The sequence below is a fragment of the Callionymus lyra genome, chromosome 14, assembly GCF_982586985.1.
Source record: "Callionymus lyra chromosome 14, fCalLyr1.hap1.1, whole genome shotgun sequence".
NCBI lineage: Eukaryota > Metazoa > Chordata > Actinopteri > Syngnathiformes > Callionymidae > Callionymus > Callionymus lyra.
This window is the reverse complement of record NC_141831.1, coordinates 6689278-6707217: the sequence shown is the minus strand read 5'-3', so window position 1 is coordinate 6707217 and position 17940 is coordinate 6689278. Positions and strand designations below refer to the sequence as shown.

General features: G+C 38.5%; 1 protein-coding gene across 1 annotated transcript in view; it reads left to right on the top strand.

The window, feature by feature from the left end:
• The window catches only part of rtn4rl1a (reticulon 4 receptor-like 1a), a 70126-nt gene extending 52554 nt beyond the window's left edge, over positions 1–17572 (top strand). Inside the window, exons 2-3 of the mRNA XM_087807248.1 lie at positions 13392–13846; positions 14923–17572. Of these exons, the coding sequence (XP_087663374.1) occupies positions 13392–13846; positions 14923–15804 (1337 nt within the window). The 3' untranslated portion in view covers positions 15805–17572. The remainder of the gene's footprint in view (positions 1–13391; positions 13847–14922) is intronic.
• The last annotated feature ends 368 nt before the right edge of the window (positions 17573–17940 follow it).

The window sequence follows — 17940 nt, the reverse complement described above, 5'->3', positions numbered from 1 at the left end:
CCTTTTATTCTCTGTGTTTGTTTTATATTTGTATTCAACAGTAGATATTACTGAGTGGTTTAGCTAATGAGTCGACATTAGTGTGTACTGACAACAATCTGTTGATACAACGATACAATATATAGAGATATATATTGATACTGTAGTAAAAAGTATATATGTGTAGTATTGTCCAGTACTTGACTCTGGTGTTGTGATAGTGTAGTAACAAGTATATATGTGTAGTATTGTGGAGTACTTGACTCTGGTGTTGTGATAGTGTAGTAATAAGTATATACAGTATATGTAGTATTGTCCAGTACTTGACTCTGGTGTTGTGATAGTGTAGTAACAAGTATATATGTGTAGTATTGTGGAGTACTTGACTCTGGTGTTGTGATAGTGTAGTAACAAGTATATATGTGTAGTATTGTCCAGTACTTGACTCTGGTGTTGTGATAGTGTAGTAACAAGTATATATGTGTAGTATTGTCCAGTACTTGACTCTGGTGTTGTGATAGTGTAGTAACAAGTATATATATGTAGTATTGTGGAGTACTTGACTCTGGTGTTGTGATAGTGTAGTAAAAAGTATATATGTGTAGTATTGTGGAGTACTTGACTCTGGTGTTGTGATAGTGTAGTAACAAGTATATATATGTAGTATTGTCCAGTACTTGACTCTGGTGTTGTGATAGTGTAGTAACAAGTATATATGTGTAGTATTGTGGAGTACTTGACTCTGGTGTTGTGATAGTGTAGTAACAAGTATATATGTGTAGTATTGTGGAGTACTTGACTCTGGTGTTGTGATAGTGTAGTAACAAGTATATATATGTAGTATTGTGGAGTACTTGACTCTGGTGTTGTGATAGTGTAGTAACAAGTATATATGTGTAGTATTGTGGAGTACTTGACTCTGGTGTTGTGATAGTGTAGTAACAAATATATATCTGTAGTATTGTCCAGTACTTGACTCTTGTGTTGTGATAGTGTAGTAGCAAGTATATATGTGTAGTATTGTCCAGTACTTGACTCTGGTGTTGTGATAGTGTAGTAACAAGTATATATGTGTAGTATTGTCCAGTACTTGAGTCTGGTGTTGTGATAGTGTAGTAACACGTATATATGTGTAGTATTGTCCAGTACTTGACTCTGGTGTTGTGATAGTGTAGTAACAAGTATATATGTGTAGTATTGTCGAGTACTTGACTCTGGTGTTGTGATAGTGTAATAACAAGTATATATGTGTAGTAACAATTAAAGTACTTGACTCTGGTGTTGTGATAGTGTAGTAACAAGTATATATGTGTAGTAACAATTAAAGTACTTGACTCTGGTGTTGTGATAGTGTAGTAACAAGTATATATGTGTACTATTGTCCAGTACTTGACTCTGGTGTTGTGATAGTGTAGTAACAAGTATTTATGTGTAGTATTGTCCAGTACTTGACTCTGGTGTTGTGATAGTGTAGTAACAATTATATATGTGTAGTATTGTCCAGTACTTGACTCGAATTTCAAACCAAAATATGTCCAAACATCAGCTTTGAAAGCTGCTGGACTCACTGTATCCTCTCATCCTCAGTCATTGCAAGGAAATGATATGCATGTTAGCTGTTATTGATTAGCTAGCATGTTAGCTGGATATTGATAAAGGAGCTTCATGTTAGCTGGTTATTAATATGTTAGCGACATGCTAACCTGTATTTGATATGGTAGCTACATGTTAGCTTTGACCTGATGTTTGTTTTGACTGGACAAGCGTTCCCTCCATCATTCCAGCGTCTTCACACTCGTCCTCTCGTCTAATCGGACTTTCTTTGAGCAAAGCTGCTCTTTTTGCTGAGGCTCATGGGAGTTTGAGTCTTGCTCCTCGACATGTGCCTCAAAGAAGTGAGTCGGCGTCGCCCGGAGAAGAGGAGCAGAGGAGGAGCAGAGGAGGAGCAGAGGAGCAAGAACTTGGTCAACTTATCATCCATTATAGATCTGCTATTATTCATTCAGGTGTTGTTCTCGCGCTTCCATCTCACTGGAGCTTCTGTCTCCGGGCAGGAAACCCACGAGCAGTATTTCCGGATACAACACCAAGTACATGAACCACTTAGTATCATCTACTCATGGAAGTATCTGCTGTTTAATTACTTCTCAAAGTGAGGAGATGGACAGTTTATCAGGAAAACTACCTTTAAAGCCTCTTACAAGTGGACTGTTGCAGTGCATTCTGGGACCAAATCTTGCGTATCAATACTTTACAGCACTGCATCATATTTCGTTTTTACTGTAGTTCTTTAATGGCTTATATTTAAATAAAGTATGTATCAAATTATTTGATCATTTATATGTAAAAAAGCAGTTACTTACTTACATACAAATGTTTACCACATTTGTTCATGTATTGTTTTGCAACTGTACTCCCGGCCACTAGATGGCAGCAGTCATTACGTGCTCTGCAGCAATGAAAATACCGGCGATGACCGAGGACGAGAGGATACAGTCAAAATTTACAATTACCATGCACATATTTAAACCATTATTTAATTATTTTTTTAACTTCTGGCCTCTAGATGGCAGCAGTCATTACATCCGCTGCTGCTAAAGAAAGAATTAAAGCCTAGTGATGACTGAGGACGAGAGGAAACAGTGACTCCAGCAGTTTTTAAAGCTGATGTTTGGACATATTTTGATTTGAAAACAAATGAAAGCAGTTACGACTTCGTCAAGAGTCATATGTTCTGTAAATACTACAACACCAGAGTCAAGTACTGGACAATACTACACTTATATTCTTGTTACTACACTATCACAACACCAGAGTCAAGTACTGGACAATACTACACATATATACTTGTTACTACACTACCACAACACCAGAGTCAAGTACTCGACAATACTACACATATATACTTGTTACTACACTATCACAACACCAGAGTCAAGTACTCGACAATACTACACATATATACTTGTTACTACACTATCACAACACCAGAGTCAAGTACTCGACAATACTACACATATATACTTGTTACTACACTATCACAACACCAGAGTCAAGTACTCGACAATACTGCACATATATACTTGTTACTACACTATCACAACACCAGAGTCAAGTACTCGACAATACTACACATATATACTTGTTACTACACTATCACAACACCAGAGTAACGTACTACACAATACTACACATATATAATTGTTACTACACTATCACAACACCAGAGTCAAGTACTGGACAATACTACACATATATACTTGTTACTACACTATCACAACACCAGAGTCAAGTACTGGACAATACTACACATATATACTTGTTACTACACTATCACAACACCAGAGTCAAGTACTGGACAATACTACACATATATACTTGTTACTACACTATCACAACACCAGAGTCAAGTACTGGACAATACTACACATATATACTTGTTACTACACTATCACAACACCAGAGTCAAGTACTGGACAATACCACACATATATACTTGTTACTACACTATCACAACACCAGAGTCAAGTACTGGACAATACTACACATATATACTTGTTACTACACTATCACAACACCAGAGTCAAGTACTGGACAATACTACACATATATACTTGTTACTACACTATTATAACACCAGAGTCAAGTACTGGACAATACTACACATATATACTTGTTACTACACTATCACAACACCAGAGTCAAGTACTGGACAATACTACACATATATACTTGTTACTACACTATCACAGCACCAGAGTCAAGTACTGGACAATACTACACATATATACTTGTTACTACACTATTATAACACCAGAGTCAAGTACTGGACAATACTACACATATATACTTGTTACTACACTATCACAACACCAGAGTCAAGTACTGGACAATACTACACATATATACTTGTTACTACACTATCACAGCACCAGAGTCAAGTACTGGACAATAGTACACATATATACTTGTTACTACACTATCACAACACCAGAGTCATGTACTGGACAATACTACACATATATACTTGTTACTACACTATCACAACACCAGAGTCAAGTACTACACAATACTACACATATATACTTGTTACTACACTATCACAACACCAGAGTTAAGTACTACACAATACTACACATATATACTTGTTACTACAGTATTATCCCTGACACCATATTCCTGACAACACACATGTACAGTTGCAGTGCATTATGGGAGTAGATGTTTCCTAGAATACGACAAAAAGAGCATTTTGTTGTGAGTATAAACTGTTAATGAGTTTGTTGGCGAACATGAGAAGAAATGAAGACAAACTGTGCTTCCTGTGATTCTCTTGCAAAGTCAGTGTGTTGTTAGTGTTGCTACACTTTTGTGTTGGTGGAGGAGAGAGAGAGAGAGAGAGAGAGAGAAAGAGAGATGGAGAGAGAGGGAGAGAGAGAGAGAGAAAGAGAGAAAGAGAGAGAGAGGGAGAGAGAGAGAGAGGGAGGGAGAGAGAGAAGAGGGAGAAGGATAGAGAGACAGAGGGAGGGAGGGAGAGAGAGAGAGAGAGACAGACAGACAGACAGACAGAGAGAGAAAGAGAGAGAGAGAAAGATAGAGAGAGGGAGAGAGAGACAGACAGACAGAGAGAGAGAGAGAGAAAGAGAGAGAGAGACAGACAGACAGAGAGAGAAAGAGAGAGAGAGAAAGATAGAGAGAGGGAGAGAGAAAGAGAAAGAGAGAGAGAGACAGACAGACAGAGAGAGAAAGAGAGAGAGGGACAGAGAGAGAGAGAGAAAGAGAGAGAGGGAGAGAGAATGAAAGAAAGAAAGAAAGAAAGAAAGAAAGAAAGAAAGAAAGAAAGAAAGAAAGAAAGAAAGAAAGAAAGAAAGAAAGAAAGAAAGAAAGAAAGAAAGAAAGAAAGAAAGAAAGATAAAGGGACACATTCCCAGACGATCCCATTGGGCGGCGAGTTTCAAAAAGTGGACAAAAAGACTTCAAATCCAATTTTGGTAAAAAACTGCTCGACAACAATCGAGTGAGGAATGTTTTGTCCTCGATGCATCACGAGTGAGTCACTTTGTGTTCCTTCACAGAGGAAATATTCATGAGCAGCACCGAGGCGTCTTTATACAAACACATAACAAACACATATAGAGCGTTGAAGCTCGTGCACGTGTTCGACAACATATGAACACACAAACACACACGTGTGTGTTAACACAAGCTCGTAGAACACACACATGTGTGTATTACATGTTTGTTATGCAGCAGTCGAAGTGTTTGTCGCACAACTTGACGTGAAAACTGCAGAGAAAGACGCTGAAAATCAACCCTGAACACATGAAATATTCACTTGAAGCTCAGAGTAAAAACAAAGTCATTCATGTCTGATCAGAGAAAAGGTTATTTTCTGATGTTATTCATCAGTTTTTGATGTTATTCATCAGTTTTTTGATGTTATTCATCAGTTTTTGATGTTATTCATCAGTGTTGTTGGTCGAGCTGTTAATGGAGGAAAATTACTGTTGTCGACATGTTTTGACGCGAAGAAGATCATCTGTGGAGTCATTGACCGACAAGAGTGAACACTTGAACAAACTGCAGCAGATTTACAGAAAAATAGTCGAGCAGCCGAAGATGAAAGTCCAACAATTTTCAACTATAAACAAACAATTTTCAACTATAAACAAACAATTTTCAACTATAATCAAACAATTTTCAACTATAATCAAACAATTTATTTCAACTCTATCAAACAATTTTCATCTATAATCAAACAATTTTCAACTATAATCCAACAATTTTCAACTATAATCCAACAATTTTCAACTATAATCCAACAATTTTCAACTATAATCAAACAATTTTCAACTATAATCAAACAATTTTCAACTATAATCAAACAATTTTCAACTATAATCAAACAATTTTCATCTATAATCAAACAATTTTCATCTATAATCAAACAATTTTCATCTATAATCAAACAATTTTCAACTATAATCAAACAATTTTCAACTATAATCAAACAATTTTCAACTATAATCAAACAATTTTCAACTATAATCAAACAATTTTCAACTATAAACAAACAATTTTCAACTATAATCAAACAATTTTCAACTATAATCCAACAATTTTCAACTATAAACAAACAATTTTCAACTATAAACAAACAATTTTCAACTATAATCAAACAATTTTCAACTATAATCCAACAATTTTCAACTATAAACAAACAATTTTCAACTATAAACAAACAATTTTCAACTATAATCAAACAATTTTCAACTATAATCAAACAATTTTCATCTATAATCAAACAATTTTCAACTATAATCCAACAATTTTCAACTATAATCCAACAATTTTCAACTATAAACAAACAATTTTCAACTATAATCAAACAATTTTCAACTATAATCAAACAATTTTCATCTATAATCAAACAATTTTCATCTATAATCAAACAATTTTCAACTATAATCAAACAATTTTCATCTATAATCAAACAATTTTCAACTGTAATCAAACAATTTTCAACTATAATCAAACAATTTTCAACTATAATCAAACAATTTTCAACTATAATCCAACAATTTTCAACTATAATCAAACAATTTTCATCTATAATCCAACAATTTTCAACTATAATCAAACAATTTTCAACTATAATCCAACAATTTTCAACTATAATCAAACAATTTTCAACTATAATCAAACAATTTTCAACTGTAATCCAACAATTTTCAACTATAATCAAACAATTTTCATCTATAATCAAACAATTGTCATCTATAATCAAACAATTTTAAACTATAATCAAACAATTTTCATCTATAATCAAACAATTTTCAACTGTAATCAAACAATTTTCAACTATAATCAAACAATTTTCAACTATAATCAAACAATTTTCAACTATAATCCAACAATTTTCAACTATAAACAAACACTTTTCAACTATAATCAAACAATTTTCAACTATAATCCAACAATTTTCAACTATAAACAAACAATTTTCAACTATAATCAAACAATTTTCAACTATAATCAAACAATTTTCAACTGTAATCAAACAATTTTCAACTATAATCAAACAATTTTCAACTATAATCAAACAATTTTCAACTATAATCCAACAATTTTCAACTATAATCAAACAATTTTCAACTATAATCAAACAATTTTCATCTATAATCAAACAATTTTCATCTATAATCAAACAATTTTAAACTATAATCAAACAATTTTCATCTATAATCAAACAATTTTCAACTGTAATCAAACAATTTTCAACTATAATCAAACAATTTTCAACTATAATCAAACAATTTTCAACTATAATCCAACAATTTTCAACTATAATCAAACAATTTTCATCTATAATCCAACAATTTTCAACTATAATCAAACAATTTTCAACTATAATCAAACAATTTTCAACTGTAATCCAACAATTTTCAACTATAATCAAACAATTTTCAACTATAATCAAACAATTTTCAACTATAATCAAACAATTTTCAACTATAATCAAACAATTTTCAACAGTACAATACAAAATATAATGTAAAATATAATATGCATTTTAATGTAAAATATAATATAAAATATAAAATAAAATATAATGTAAAATATAATGTAAAATATAATATAAAATATAATAAAAAATATGATATTAAATATAATGTAAAATATAATATAAAATATAATGTAAAATATAATCAATAGAATATGGTATTAAATATAATATAAAATATAATATAAAGTAACTTATTATTGTTAAAAATTGACCTATGACTCAAACAGTCTACACTACTAACCTTTCACTTCAATCCGACTCAAAAACACATTTTATTATTTTAAAATCCAGATGAAAAATGAAAGATTGTAAAGATTAAAAGAGTTTCTTGGATCAGGATCAAAAACATGCAGGACGAGCGAGCGATGGTTGGGATTATTGGGATTATTGGGATTGTTGGGATTGTTGGGATTGTTGGGATTGTTGGGATCATAGTGAGAACAGACGGAGCAACAATGAGGAGATTATTGTCCTGAAGGTGTTTGGTTCGTATCATCAAATACTGCTGACTCATCATAACAGGTAGAAACATCGTCGTCCTCACAGCTGGACGAGTGAAGCCTTTATCACGTCCTCATGGACTCTCATAACCTCTCCTTCGCCCAGATTTCAGAGCAACTTTATAAAGTAATAAAAAATGGTCTTGATGAGGAACTTACTGCGTCTTGAAGAACATTCACTACACAAATAAAAAATACTAACTTACTTACACAACTTTATTTTAAATGTAGCTTGATATTGAAGGTGTCTGCCTGGCAACCGACCTCGTCTTCCGTCCCTGACACTGATGTCGAATCTGTGTCGCCAGAGACGTAACTTTTCACTGAAAAGGTTGATGAAGATGAAATAAAGTAAGGATCAAAAACACTTCTGTGGACTTGAATGAGATGAAGGTCGACAGCTTTGAGATGATGTTCCTCACCGTGAACTTCTACTCGTGCACACATTGTTTTCCAGTAACACGTGTTTGTGAGAATGATTTGTGACATGAAGCTGAAGTTGAAGCAGTAAAAATCATTTCTCAGAGAGAGAGTCGCTGTCAAGTCGGACTCTAGGGTTTTTATTTCTCCGGACGACTTTTAAAGGCCATCGTGTGAAGGATTTATATCTTCAGTCCAGCAGCCATTATTTCAAGATGACACTTGTTGCTCCTGTTTCCAGTTTCACTGCGAGAGGAAAACATGTCGACCTCATACAGGTCGTGTAGAAGAGATAATACAATAATTGAATTAAAAGTAAAGTTCTGCTTTTGTTCCAGACACATATATAAACACACATTCACACACACACATATACACATATATACACACACATATACACACACACACAGTCACACATATATACACACACACATATATAAACACTCGCACACACATATATATATATATATATACAGTACATATGTATATATATACATATGTATATATATATATAGATACATTCAAATACACAAATATATATAAAAACACATATACATACACACACACTTATATATATATATATACATTCAAACACACACACATATACACATATATACTCACACATATACAGTATACACACATATATATATATGTATATATATAGATACATTCAAACACACACACATATACACATATATACACACATATATATATATATATATAAAACACATACATACACACACACATATAGACATACACACGTATATAAACACATACACACATATATAAACACACACTTAGACACTCACACACATCCATATAAACACATCCATTTAAACACACACACACATATACACACACATATGTGTGTACTTTGGCACTTTTTTCTTTCTGTCTGCTTCTGTGTTGAGACTGAGACCTAATTATCCAAAGTTTTTTTCCCAAGGAACCAATAAAGTTTTATTTATCGATTTATCTGAACAATTTCTCCTCGTTTTACATTTTCCTGGACGACACACTCGTGTATAAAACACAAATGAACCTCAATCTTGTCTCTTTAAACTTCGAATCCGACACTAGGGGGCGCCAGAAACGCTATTTAAAAACTACAGATGGAGACTTTAACTGCCGACTTTAACTGCCGTTTTACTGAAAGAACAACAACACTTTTGCTCCAATAAAAAATGTATTTGTTGTTCATAACCCTGCTCTTCTGTCGTGAAACAGATTGTTCGCGGTCACATGATCGATGGCTCGCGAATCAATAGTTAATTGTGTCCCGGGGAAGTCGCAGGTGTTGCTGGTGTTGTTTGTCTCGGGCATGAAGACGGATGAGGCGCATGTGTGGATTATGGAGGCCGGGATGTTGCCGCGGCGATGATGCCATTAAAATCTCCCATTAACTCCGCGGGAGATTCATCACTGTTATAATGAGCGATGCTCGACCATCTCTGGGATTAAACTCCAGACTCATCATCCACAAACATCCTTTCAACGCCGGACTTTCATCCATCTTGGTTCATTTTCACGTCTGTTGTTGTGTTTTTGTTTCTGCATAAATCCGGTGATTGTGCGACGTGTGGGCGTCTGAGCCGCGGGTTCACTTCGCTGCTTATTTACCTGCTGCTGCTGAAAGACTCCAGTGTTCATCAGAGTTTTCTCCGGCAGCGACGCACACATCACAACTGCCGCGATAACTTCTGCGTTTCATTCCTCCCACTCATTTCTTCAACACCAATTTATCAACAATTCTCTTTTCCATCTCTTCTTCGCTCGCTTCATGTAGTCCTGCTCCAGTGACGGTGTCGACAAAAATATTTTGATACAACAAGTATCACCATAAAGAGTCAACGATATGATATCATTAAAAACAAAGCAAATCCCTATTTCATTTTTTTTTAAATGTTTGATGGACATAAGTGACGGAGATGAGTGACAGATATAACTGACCGACATAAATGACCGACATAAATGACCGACATAAGTACAAGACATAACGGACGGACATAACTGACGGATGTAACTGACGTACATGAGTGACCGACATAAATGACAGATATAAATGACGGACATAAATGGCTGACATGAGTGACGGACATGAGTGACAGACATAAGTGAAAGATTAACAGACGGACATAACTGAGGTACATGAGTGACCGAACTTAAGTGACCAACATAACTGACCGACATGAGTGACGTACATGAGTGACTGACATAAATGACCGACATAAGTGACGGACATAAGTGACGGACATAAGCGACGGACATAAATGATTGACATAACTGACGGACATAAATGATTGACATAACTGACGGACGTAAGTGACCGACATGAGTGACTGACATAAGTGACGGACATAAGTGACGGACATAAGCGACGGACATAAATGACTGACATAACTGACGGACATAAATGACTAACATAAATGACGGACATAAGTGACTGACATAAGTGACGGACATAAATGACTGACATAAATGACTGACATAAGTGACTGACATAAGTGACTGACATAAATGACGGACATAAATGACGGACATAAGTGACTGACGGACATAAGTGACTGACATAAGTGACTGACATAAGTGACGGACATAAATGACTGACATAAGCGACGGACATAAATGACTGACATAACTGACGGACATAAATGACGGACATAAATGACGGACATAAGTGACTGACATAAGTGACGGACATAAGTGACTGACATAAGTGACGGACATAAGTGACTGACATAAGTGACTGACATAAATGACGGACATAAGTGACTGACATAAGTGACGGACATAAGTGACGGACATAAGTGACTGACATAAGTGACTGACATAAATGACGGACATAAGTGACTGACATAAGTGACTGACATAAATGACGGACATAAGTGACTGACATAAGTGATGGACATAAGTGACTGACATAAGTGATGGACATAAGTGACGGACATAAGCGACGGACATAAGTGACTGACATAAGTGACTGACATAAGTGACGGACATAAGTGACGGACATAAGTGACTGACATAAGTGACTGACATAAATGACGGACATAAGTGACTGACATAAGTGACGGACATAAGTGACGGACATAAGTGACTGACATAAGTGACTGACATAAGTGACGGACATAAGCGACGGACATAAGTGACTGACATAAGTGACGGACATAAGTGACTGACATAAGTGACGGACATAAGTGACTGACATAAGTGACTGACATAAATGACGGACATAAGTGACTGACATAAGTGACGGACATAAGTGACGGACATAAGTGACTGACATAAGTGACGGACATAAGTGACGGACATAAGTGACGGACATAAGTGACTGACATAAGTGACTGACATAAATGACGGACATAAGTGACTGACATAAGTGACGGACATAAGTGACGGACATAAGTGACTGACATAAGTGACTGACATAAGTGACGGACATAAGCGACGGACATAAGTGACTGACATAAGTGACGGACATAAGTGACTGACATAAGTGACGGACATAAGTGACTGACATAAGTGACTGACATAAGTGACGGACATAAGTGACGGACATAAGTGACTGACATAACTGACGGACATAAATGACGGACATAAATGACGGACATAAGTGACTGACATAAGTGACGGACATAAGTGACGGACATAAGTGACTGACATAAGTGACAGACATAAGCGACGGACATAAATGACGAACATAAGTGACCGACAAAAGTGACCAACATAAGTATATGACATAAGTAAAGGGCATAAATGACGGACATAAGTGACGGACATAAATGACCGACATAAGTAAAGGTCTTGAGTGACGGACATAAGTGACCGACATAAGTAAAGGGCATAAATGACGGACATAAGTGACGGACATAAATGACCGACATAAGTAAAGGTCTTGAGTGACGGACATAAGTGACCGACATAAGTAAAGGGCATAAATGACGGACATAAGTGACGGACATAAATGACCGACATAAGTAAAGGTCTTGAGTGACGGACATAAGTGACCGACATAAGTAAAGGGCATAAATGACGGACATAAATGACGGACATAAATGACGGACATAAGTAAAGGTCTTGAGTGACGGACATAAGTGACCGACATAAGTAAAGGGCATAAATGACGGACATAAATGACGGACATAAATGACGGACATAAATGACGGACATAAGTGACGGACATAAGTGACGGACAAAAGTGAACAACATAAGTAAAGGACATAAATGACCGACATAAGTAAAGGACATAAATTACCGACATAAGTAAAAGTCTTGAGTGACGGACATAAGTGACCGACATAAGTGACCGACAGCCTCTTGCTCAGTCACGCAGACACATACGAAGTGTTGTCCTGCTGCTTACGCAACACTTCTCAGAAACACTGCTCAATGTTCTGCTGAGAACATCCAGTTCTGTGTTCAATCCCGGACCGACCTGAGCGGTCTGACATCTGTCAATCACATCTGGCGTCACTCACACAAACGCATGTTCTCTCTAAATCAAACCAGGTCTTTTTTTAAACACACGTTTCAACCAGACTTTTTCCTCTCCTCCCTCTCGCTCGCTCTCCAGCGCAGACACATAAATAACATCCAGATGAAGGGATAGCGAGACAAAAAGTAATCTCCACTTCAGATGATTCCTGCTGCACCGTCGCTCCCTCTGCCTCTTTTATTGTGGGAATATATTTCAGCTGCGCCGCGTTCACTTGTCAACAGCAAAAGCATCGATTTTCCGTCTCCTTTCTCCTCCTAAAACACTTTCCCGTCTGAGCAGACGAGTGCGACGCCCACCGGAATAGAGATCGCCGCATAAGAGAAATGAAAAGTGTGACACCTCTGAGCAACACCTTGACCCTCGGTGCTTCCCCTTTTTTTATCTGTCGTCTTTAAACCAACAACTTCTTTCCCCTCTGCCTCCTCAGGATGCCGCGGGGTGGAGCTCCTGCTGGTGCTGTGTGGCCTGGATCTCTCGCAGCCTTGTCCCCGCCACTGCATCTGTTACACCTCGCCCAGCACTGTCTCCTGCCAGGCGCACAACTTCCACGCCGTGCCCGAGGGCATCCCGGCCCAGAGCGAGCGGGTCTTCCTGCAGAACAACAAGATCCAGCGGCTGCTGCGAGGCCACTTCTCGCCCACCACCTCCATGTTGTGGCTCTACTCCAACAACATCTCCTACATCCAGCCCTCCACCTTCCACGGCTTCGAACGCCTGGAGGAACTGGACCTGGGGGACAACCGGCACCTCAAGGCCATCGGGTCGGACACCTTCCTGGGCCTGGGACGCCTCCACGCCCTCCATCTGTACCGCTGCGGCTTGATCACCCTGCCCGCAGGCATCTTTGCTGGACTTCACAATCTCCAGTATCTCTATCTTCAGGTATACCCCACGTTGACCAGACTCAACCAATCGAACATTCTTTAACTTTAGCCAACGCACCTTGTTATGGTTAACCAATAGAACAAAAATCACTAACAACTGCTCCAATATTTCCCTGATAACTAGGGCTGGGTATGGACGGAGATTTTAGATACTGGTACCTTCACTTCGATAGTCTTTTTCCTTATAGAATCTTTAGAGGCTGCAACCCTTACTGGCAGACAAACATCGTAGCCATCTTGTGACGTATATACAGTATATCTACTTCCTGCATGAGGCAATCATGTACTTCAGCTAATTACCAGCAGCAGCGGCAGTTCTAGGCATTGGCGAAACCAGGCAGTTGGCCAGGGTTGCATTTGTTGGCCTGATCCACATATAGAAAAAAGGTTCTGGAGGACCATAGTCTGTGGGGAAAACTCACCTCTCCATCTTTAAGTTGCCACTCACGATTAAGATAGTCCGTAGACTGCATAGAGGAGACTCCAAGGAAGGGGAATCCCATTTGGAAGTTAACTTTAGTCAAAATAATACCTAGAAGCACTTCTGTGGAGTGATTAACCTCTAGGTAACGAAACTTGGCTGGAGACAATAGTCAGTACAAGCAAAGCGTTTCGGACGATGCTAGCAAAGAACCAAAGTTCAGTAGAACTACCCATAATCCTTTTCCAAGCCTTTCGTCCGAAACAATTCACAGAATCTAAACGTTCATACAAAGATGTAAAAAAAACAACCATAACTTGGTTTTAGCTCAGTCAAAATTTACGGCCCCTTGAAAAGGTTGGTCAGACGGGGTCATCTCCGTGAGTCGGTGGGGAGTTCAAGTCTCAGAAGCTCACTTAAGAATATAGTTCCAGGAGGGTTGACCCGCATGTGTTCGTCAAAGTATGTCAACTGTCGTCTATAGGGAAGGATTTACAGTATAATCCAGTTATGACACACAGAGGACTGGATTATGTAGATTATAGAGTCGTTGAAACGACTCATGTCAATGAATATTAACAACATCGTTTTGATGTTGAAAACTGAAGTTTATAAATTCAAGAAACTCATCAGTCTTTGGCTCCATCCAACAGGACAACCAGCTGGAGTTCCTGGAGGACGACCTATTCATCGACCTGCTGAACCTCAGTCATCTCTTCCTTCACGGCAACAAGCTCTGGAGTCTTCGTCAGAACACCTTTCGAGGTCTGGGAGTCTTGGATCGACTTCTCCTCCATCAGAACCGGATCCAGTGGATCGACCGCCAATCTTTCCACGACCTGCGCCGCCTCACCACGCTGTACCTGTTCAACAACTCACTCACCGAGCTCTCCGGCCTGAGCCTGAGCCTCCTGCCGGCCCTCGAGTACCTTCGGCTCAACGACAATCCCTGGGAGTGCGACTGCAAAGCTCTGTCGCTCTGGGATTGGCTCCGGAGGTTCAAAGGTTCCACTTCTTCGCTCGTTTGCGTTTCGCCGCCGGAGCTTGAGGGGAAGGACATGAAGACACTAAAGAAGGAGGAGCTGCCGCTGTGCACGCCGTCAGAGGGTCATACACGGGGAGTACCCGGGGAGCTCGAGCACGGGGAGTCTCTAAACCACCTGAACCATCGAAGCCATCACAACCATCACCAGCGTCCATACCTGCCCCACGGGGACCAGCACAACCTGCCCTCGCCCTCACCCCTCCCAAGACCGCCAAAGGGTAGTCGCAGAAACTGTACCCGAAGAGGCCGCAAGGCAAAAGGGGGCCTCAATGACGTTCAGGTACTGCGGGAGGGGGATGAGAAAGACTTTACTCCGGGAGGTAAATATGAGCAGTCGGCCTCCAGGAGGAAGAACAAGTGCATCCCTAGAACTTCAGTCCGCCCTCCCAGTGGAGTCCAGAGGGCGAGCAATAGAGCGGACTCTGCTCGTTCGTACTTTTGTTTGGGATCCGCTCTCCTGTCGTCGCTTTTCCTCGTCGCCCTTCGCTGATGTCGCTCGAGCGAGTCTTTGTTGTGGTGACACGACGGTGACGTCCGTGGACTGTTGTGTGACGTCAACCCTTGAAATGTTCAACTTTCTCCCGCAAGAGCCAAGACGTTCGTCATCGTAACTAACACCAATACGCTGACGATGTCGTGGTAAAGTCGGGAGAATGAAGTGATTCGACTACAAATAAAATCAAACGGGAGCAACAAAATGTTTAATTTAACCATGGATATGGAGGTAAAGTAGCGGGTCATCGATTCTTGAGTAAAACATGTGTTTGGTCGATTAAAACTGTCTTAAACATTTGAAAATGAGACAAAAATTGATATTATGCTAATAAGAGCACTGAAGACAACTTTTGAACTGATTAGTTAATCGTGATTCAATTTGTTTTTTACTGATGATTAGGAATTTTTTGCCATATTTCGTTATCATCTTTAATAGGGATTGGCGAGAAGCTCACGATAATAGGGTCGCGATACAACAGTATCACAATACATCACGATATTGTGATACTTTACACAGTTTTTTTTTTTTTTTTAATAACACGAAATTGAAGTTGTTATCATCATAGTCGCTCGCTTTACCTTTGGAAATTTTATTTCACATCCTGTTGATATAGGAAAGAAAATCTATATTAAAAGATTAAAGGTCACAAAATTGCGATATATTTTCGCATCAAAAATTAAACGTAATATTGTCTGTACGTACAAACTGGTTAATTTAATGAGATTAAGTTTGTGATTTGATTGTGTTTCGTAAATAGGAGGTTTGAGCAACAAATTGACGCTCAATTTTGAGAAGAAAAAAAAGTCGTACGCCACGAGAACATGTCAAAGGTCTGAGAATCAAAACTGAAAATGTCTGAAGCGAAGAAAACAAAAATGAGTTTCAGTATAAAAACCATCAGGACCGCCTTGAGTCCAACGAAGCCACGTGAGAGGACAGGAACAACAGTGCCTCTAGAGGACAACTGAGGAACTTCACCACTGCACCAACACGACAGGAAACATCCACGAGGATTTCTTCGTTCGTGGACTTTCAGAAAAAAGCGTCTACGATGTTTACGAACTGATAACCTGACGAACTTCACGATCTGGTTGATGTCGAGAGAAGAACCTTCAGGAAGTACCACGGACTACGTAACCACACACTTCCTGGATAAAACCCATCACCAGTGACATCGGGACATTTCTTCCGAAGTTTCAGAGTTTCCCCGACTCACACCATCGGGGCCACCTGTCGTATGCAAGCTTGTTTTGTTTCTTTTGCAACACAACAAACAAGAAAAGCACAAACGATGTTGACACACATTCCCGAGAGCGGCTTCCGCTTCCTGCTCGGACCAACTTCCTGTCTTATCTATCTAAATGTTGGGGGCGGAGCTTGTCGCCGGAGTCCTGTAGGATTTAGCGCCCCCTTCTGGTGAACATGTGTGTGCTGCTGTGACTTGTGTGTGTTTTTATCCCTGTGAGGATGGAAGGAACACGGACTCAAGACTGTTTGAAACAGAAAAAAAAAAGTGTAACTCTAGACAGAAACATTTTTTTAATTGATATCTTTACAAAGTTTTTTATGATTTGTTTCCACACGTTTTCTCTCCTCGCCTGCATCTCTTCCGGTCGCCTCCTCCTCCTCTCCTCCTCCATCCTCCGTCTTCTCTCCTCCTCCATCTTCTCTCCCTCCATCTTTTCAGCCACACAATGTTTTGTACGTGTTTATCGAACAATGACTCACAAGCGGTTTATAAATAACATTAAACAGAAAGTGTCCTCAGACTGGTTTGTTTGCTTGATCCCGTCAGTGTGTGTGTGTGTGTGTGTGTGTGTGTGTGTGTGTGTGTGTGTGTTTGTGTGTGTGTGCACACGTGCACGTGTCACTAATAGACTTCCACCACGAGACCTGGAGTCGAGCGATAAGAGGGAAAAGTGTTAAAAAGTAAAATAGTTAATTGAGGAAGAGAAACGACTGCTGGCAGAGAAACAATTGGTTTAGTGAGTGTCCCAGTTACACACAAATACATACACACATATATACACATATATATACACATACTCTCACACATATTTATATACATATATATACAAACACACACATTTATATACACACGCACAAATATACACACACGCATACATATAA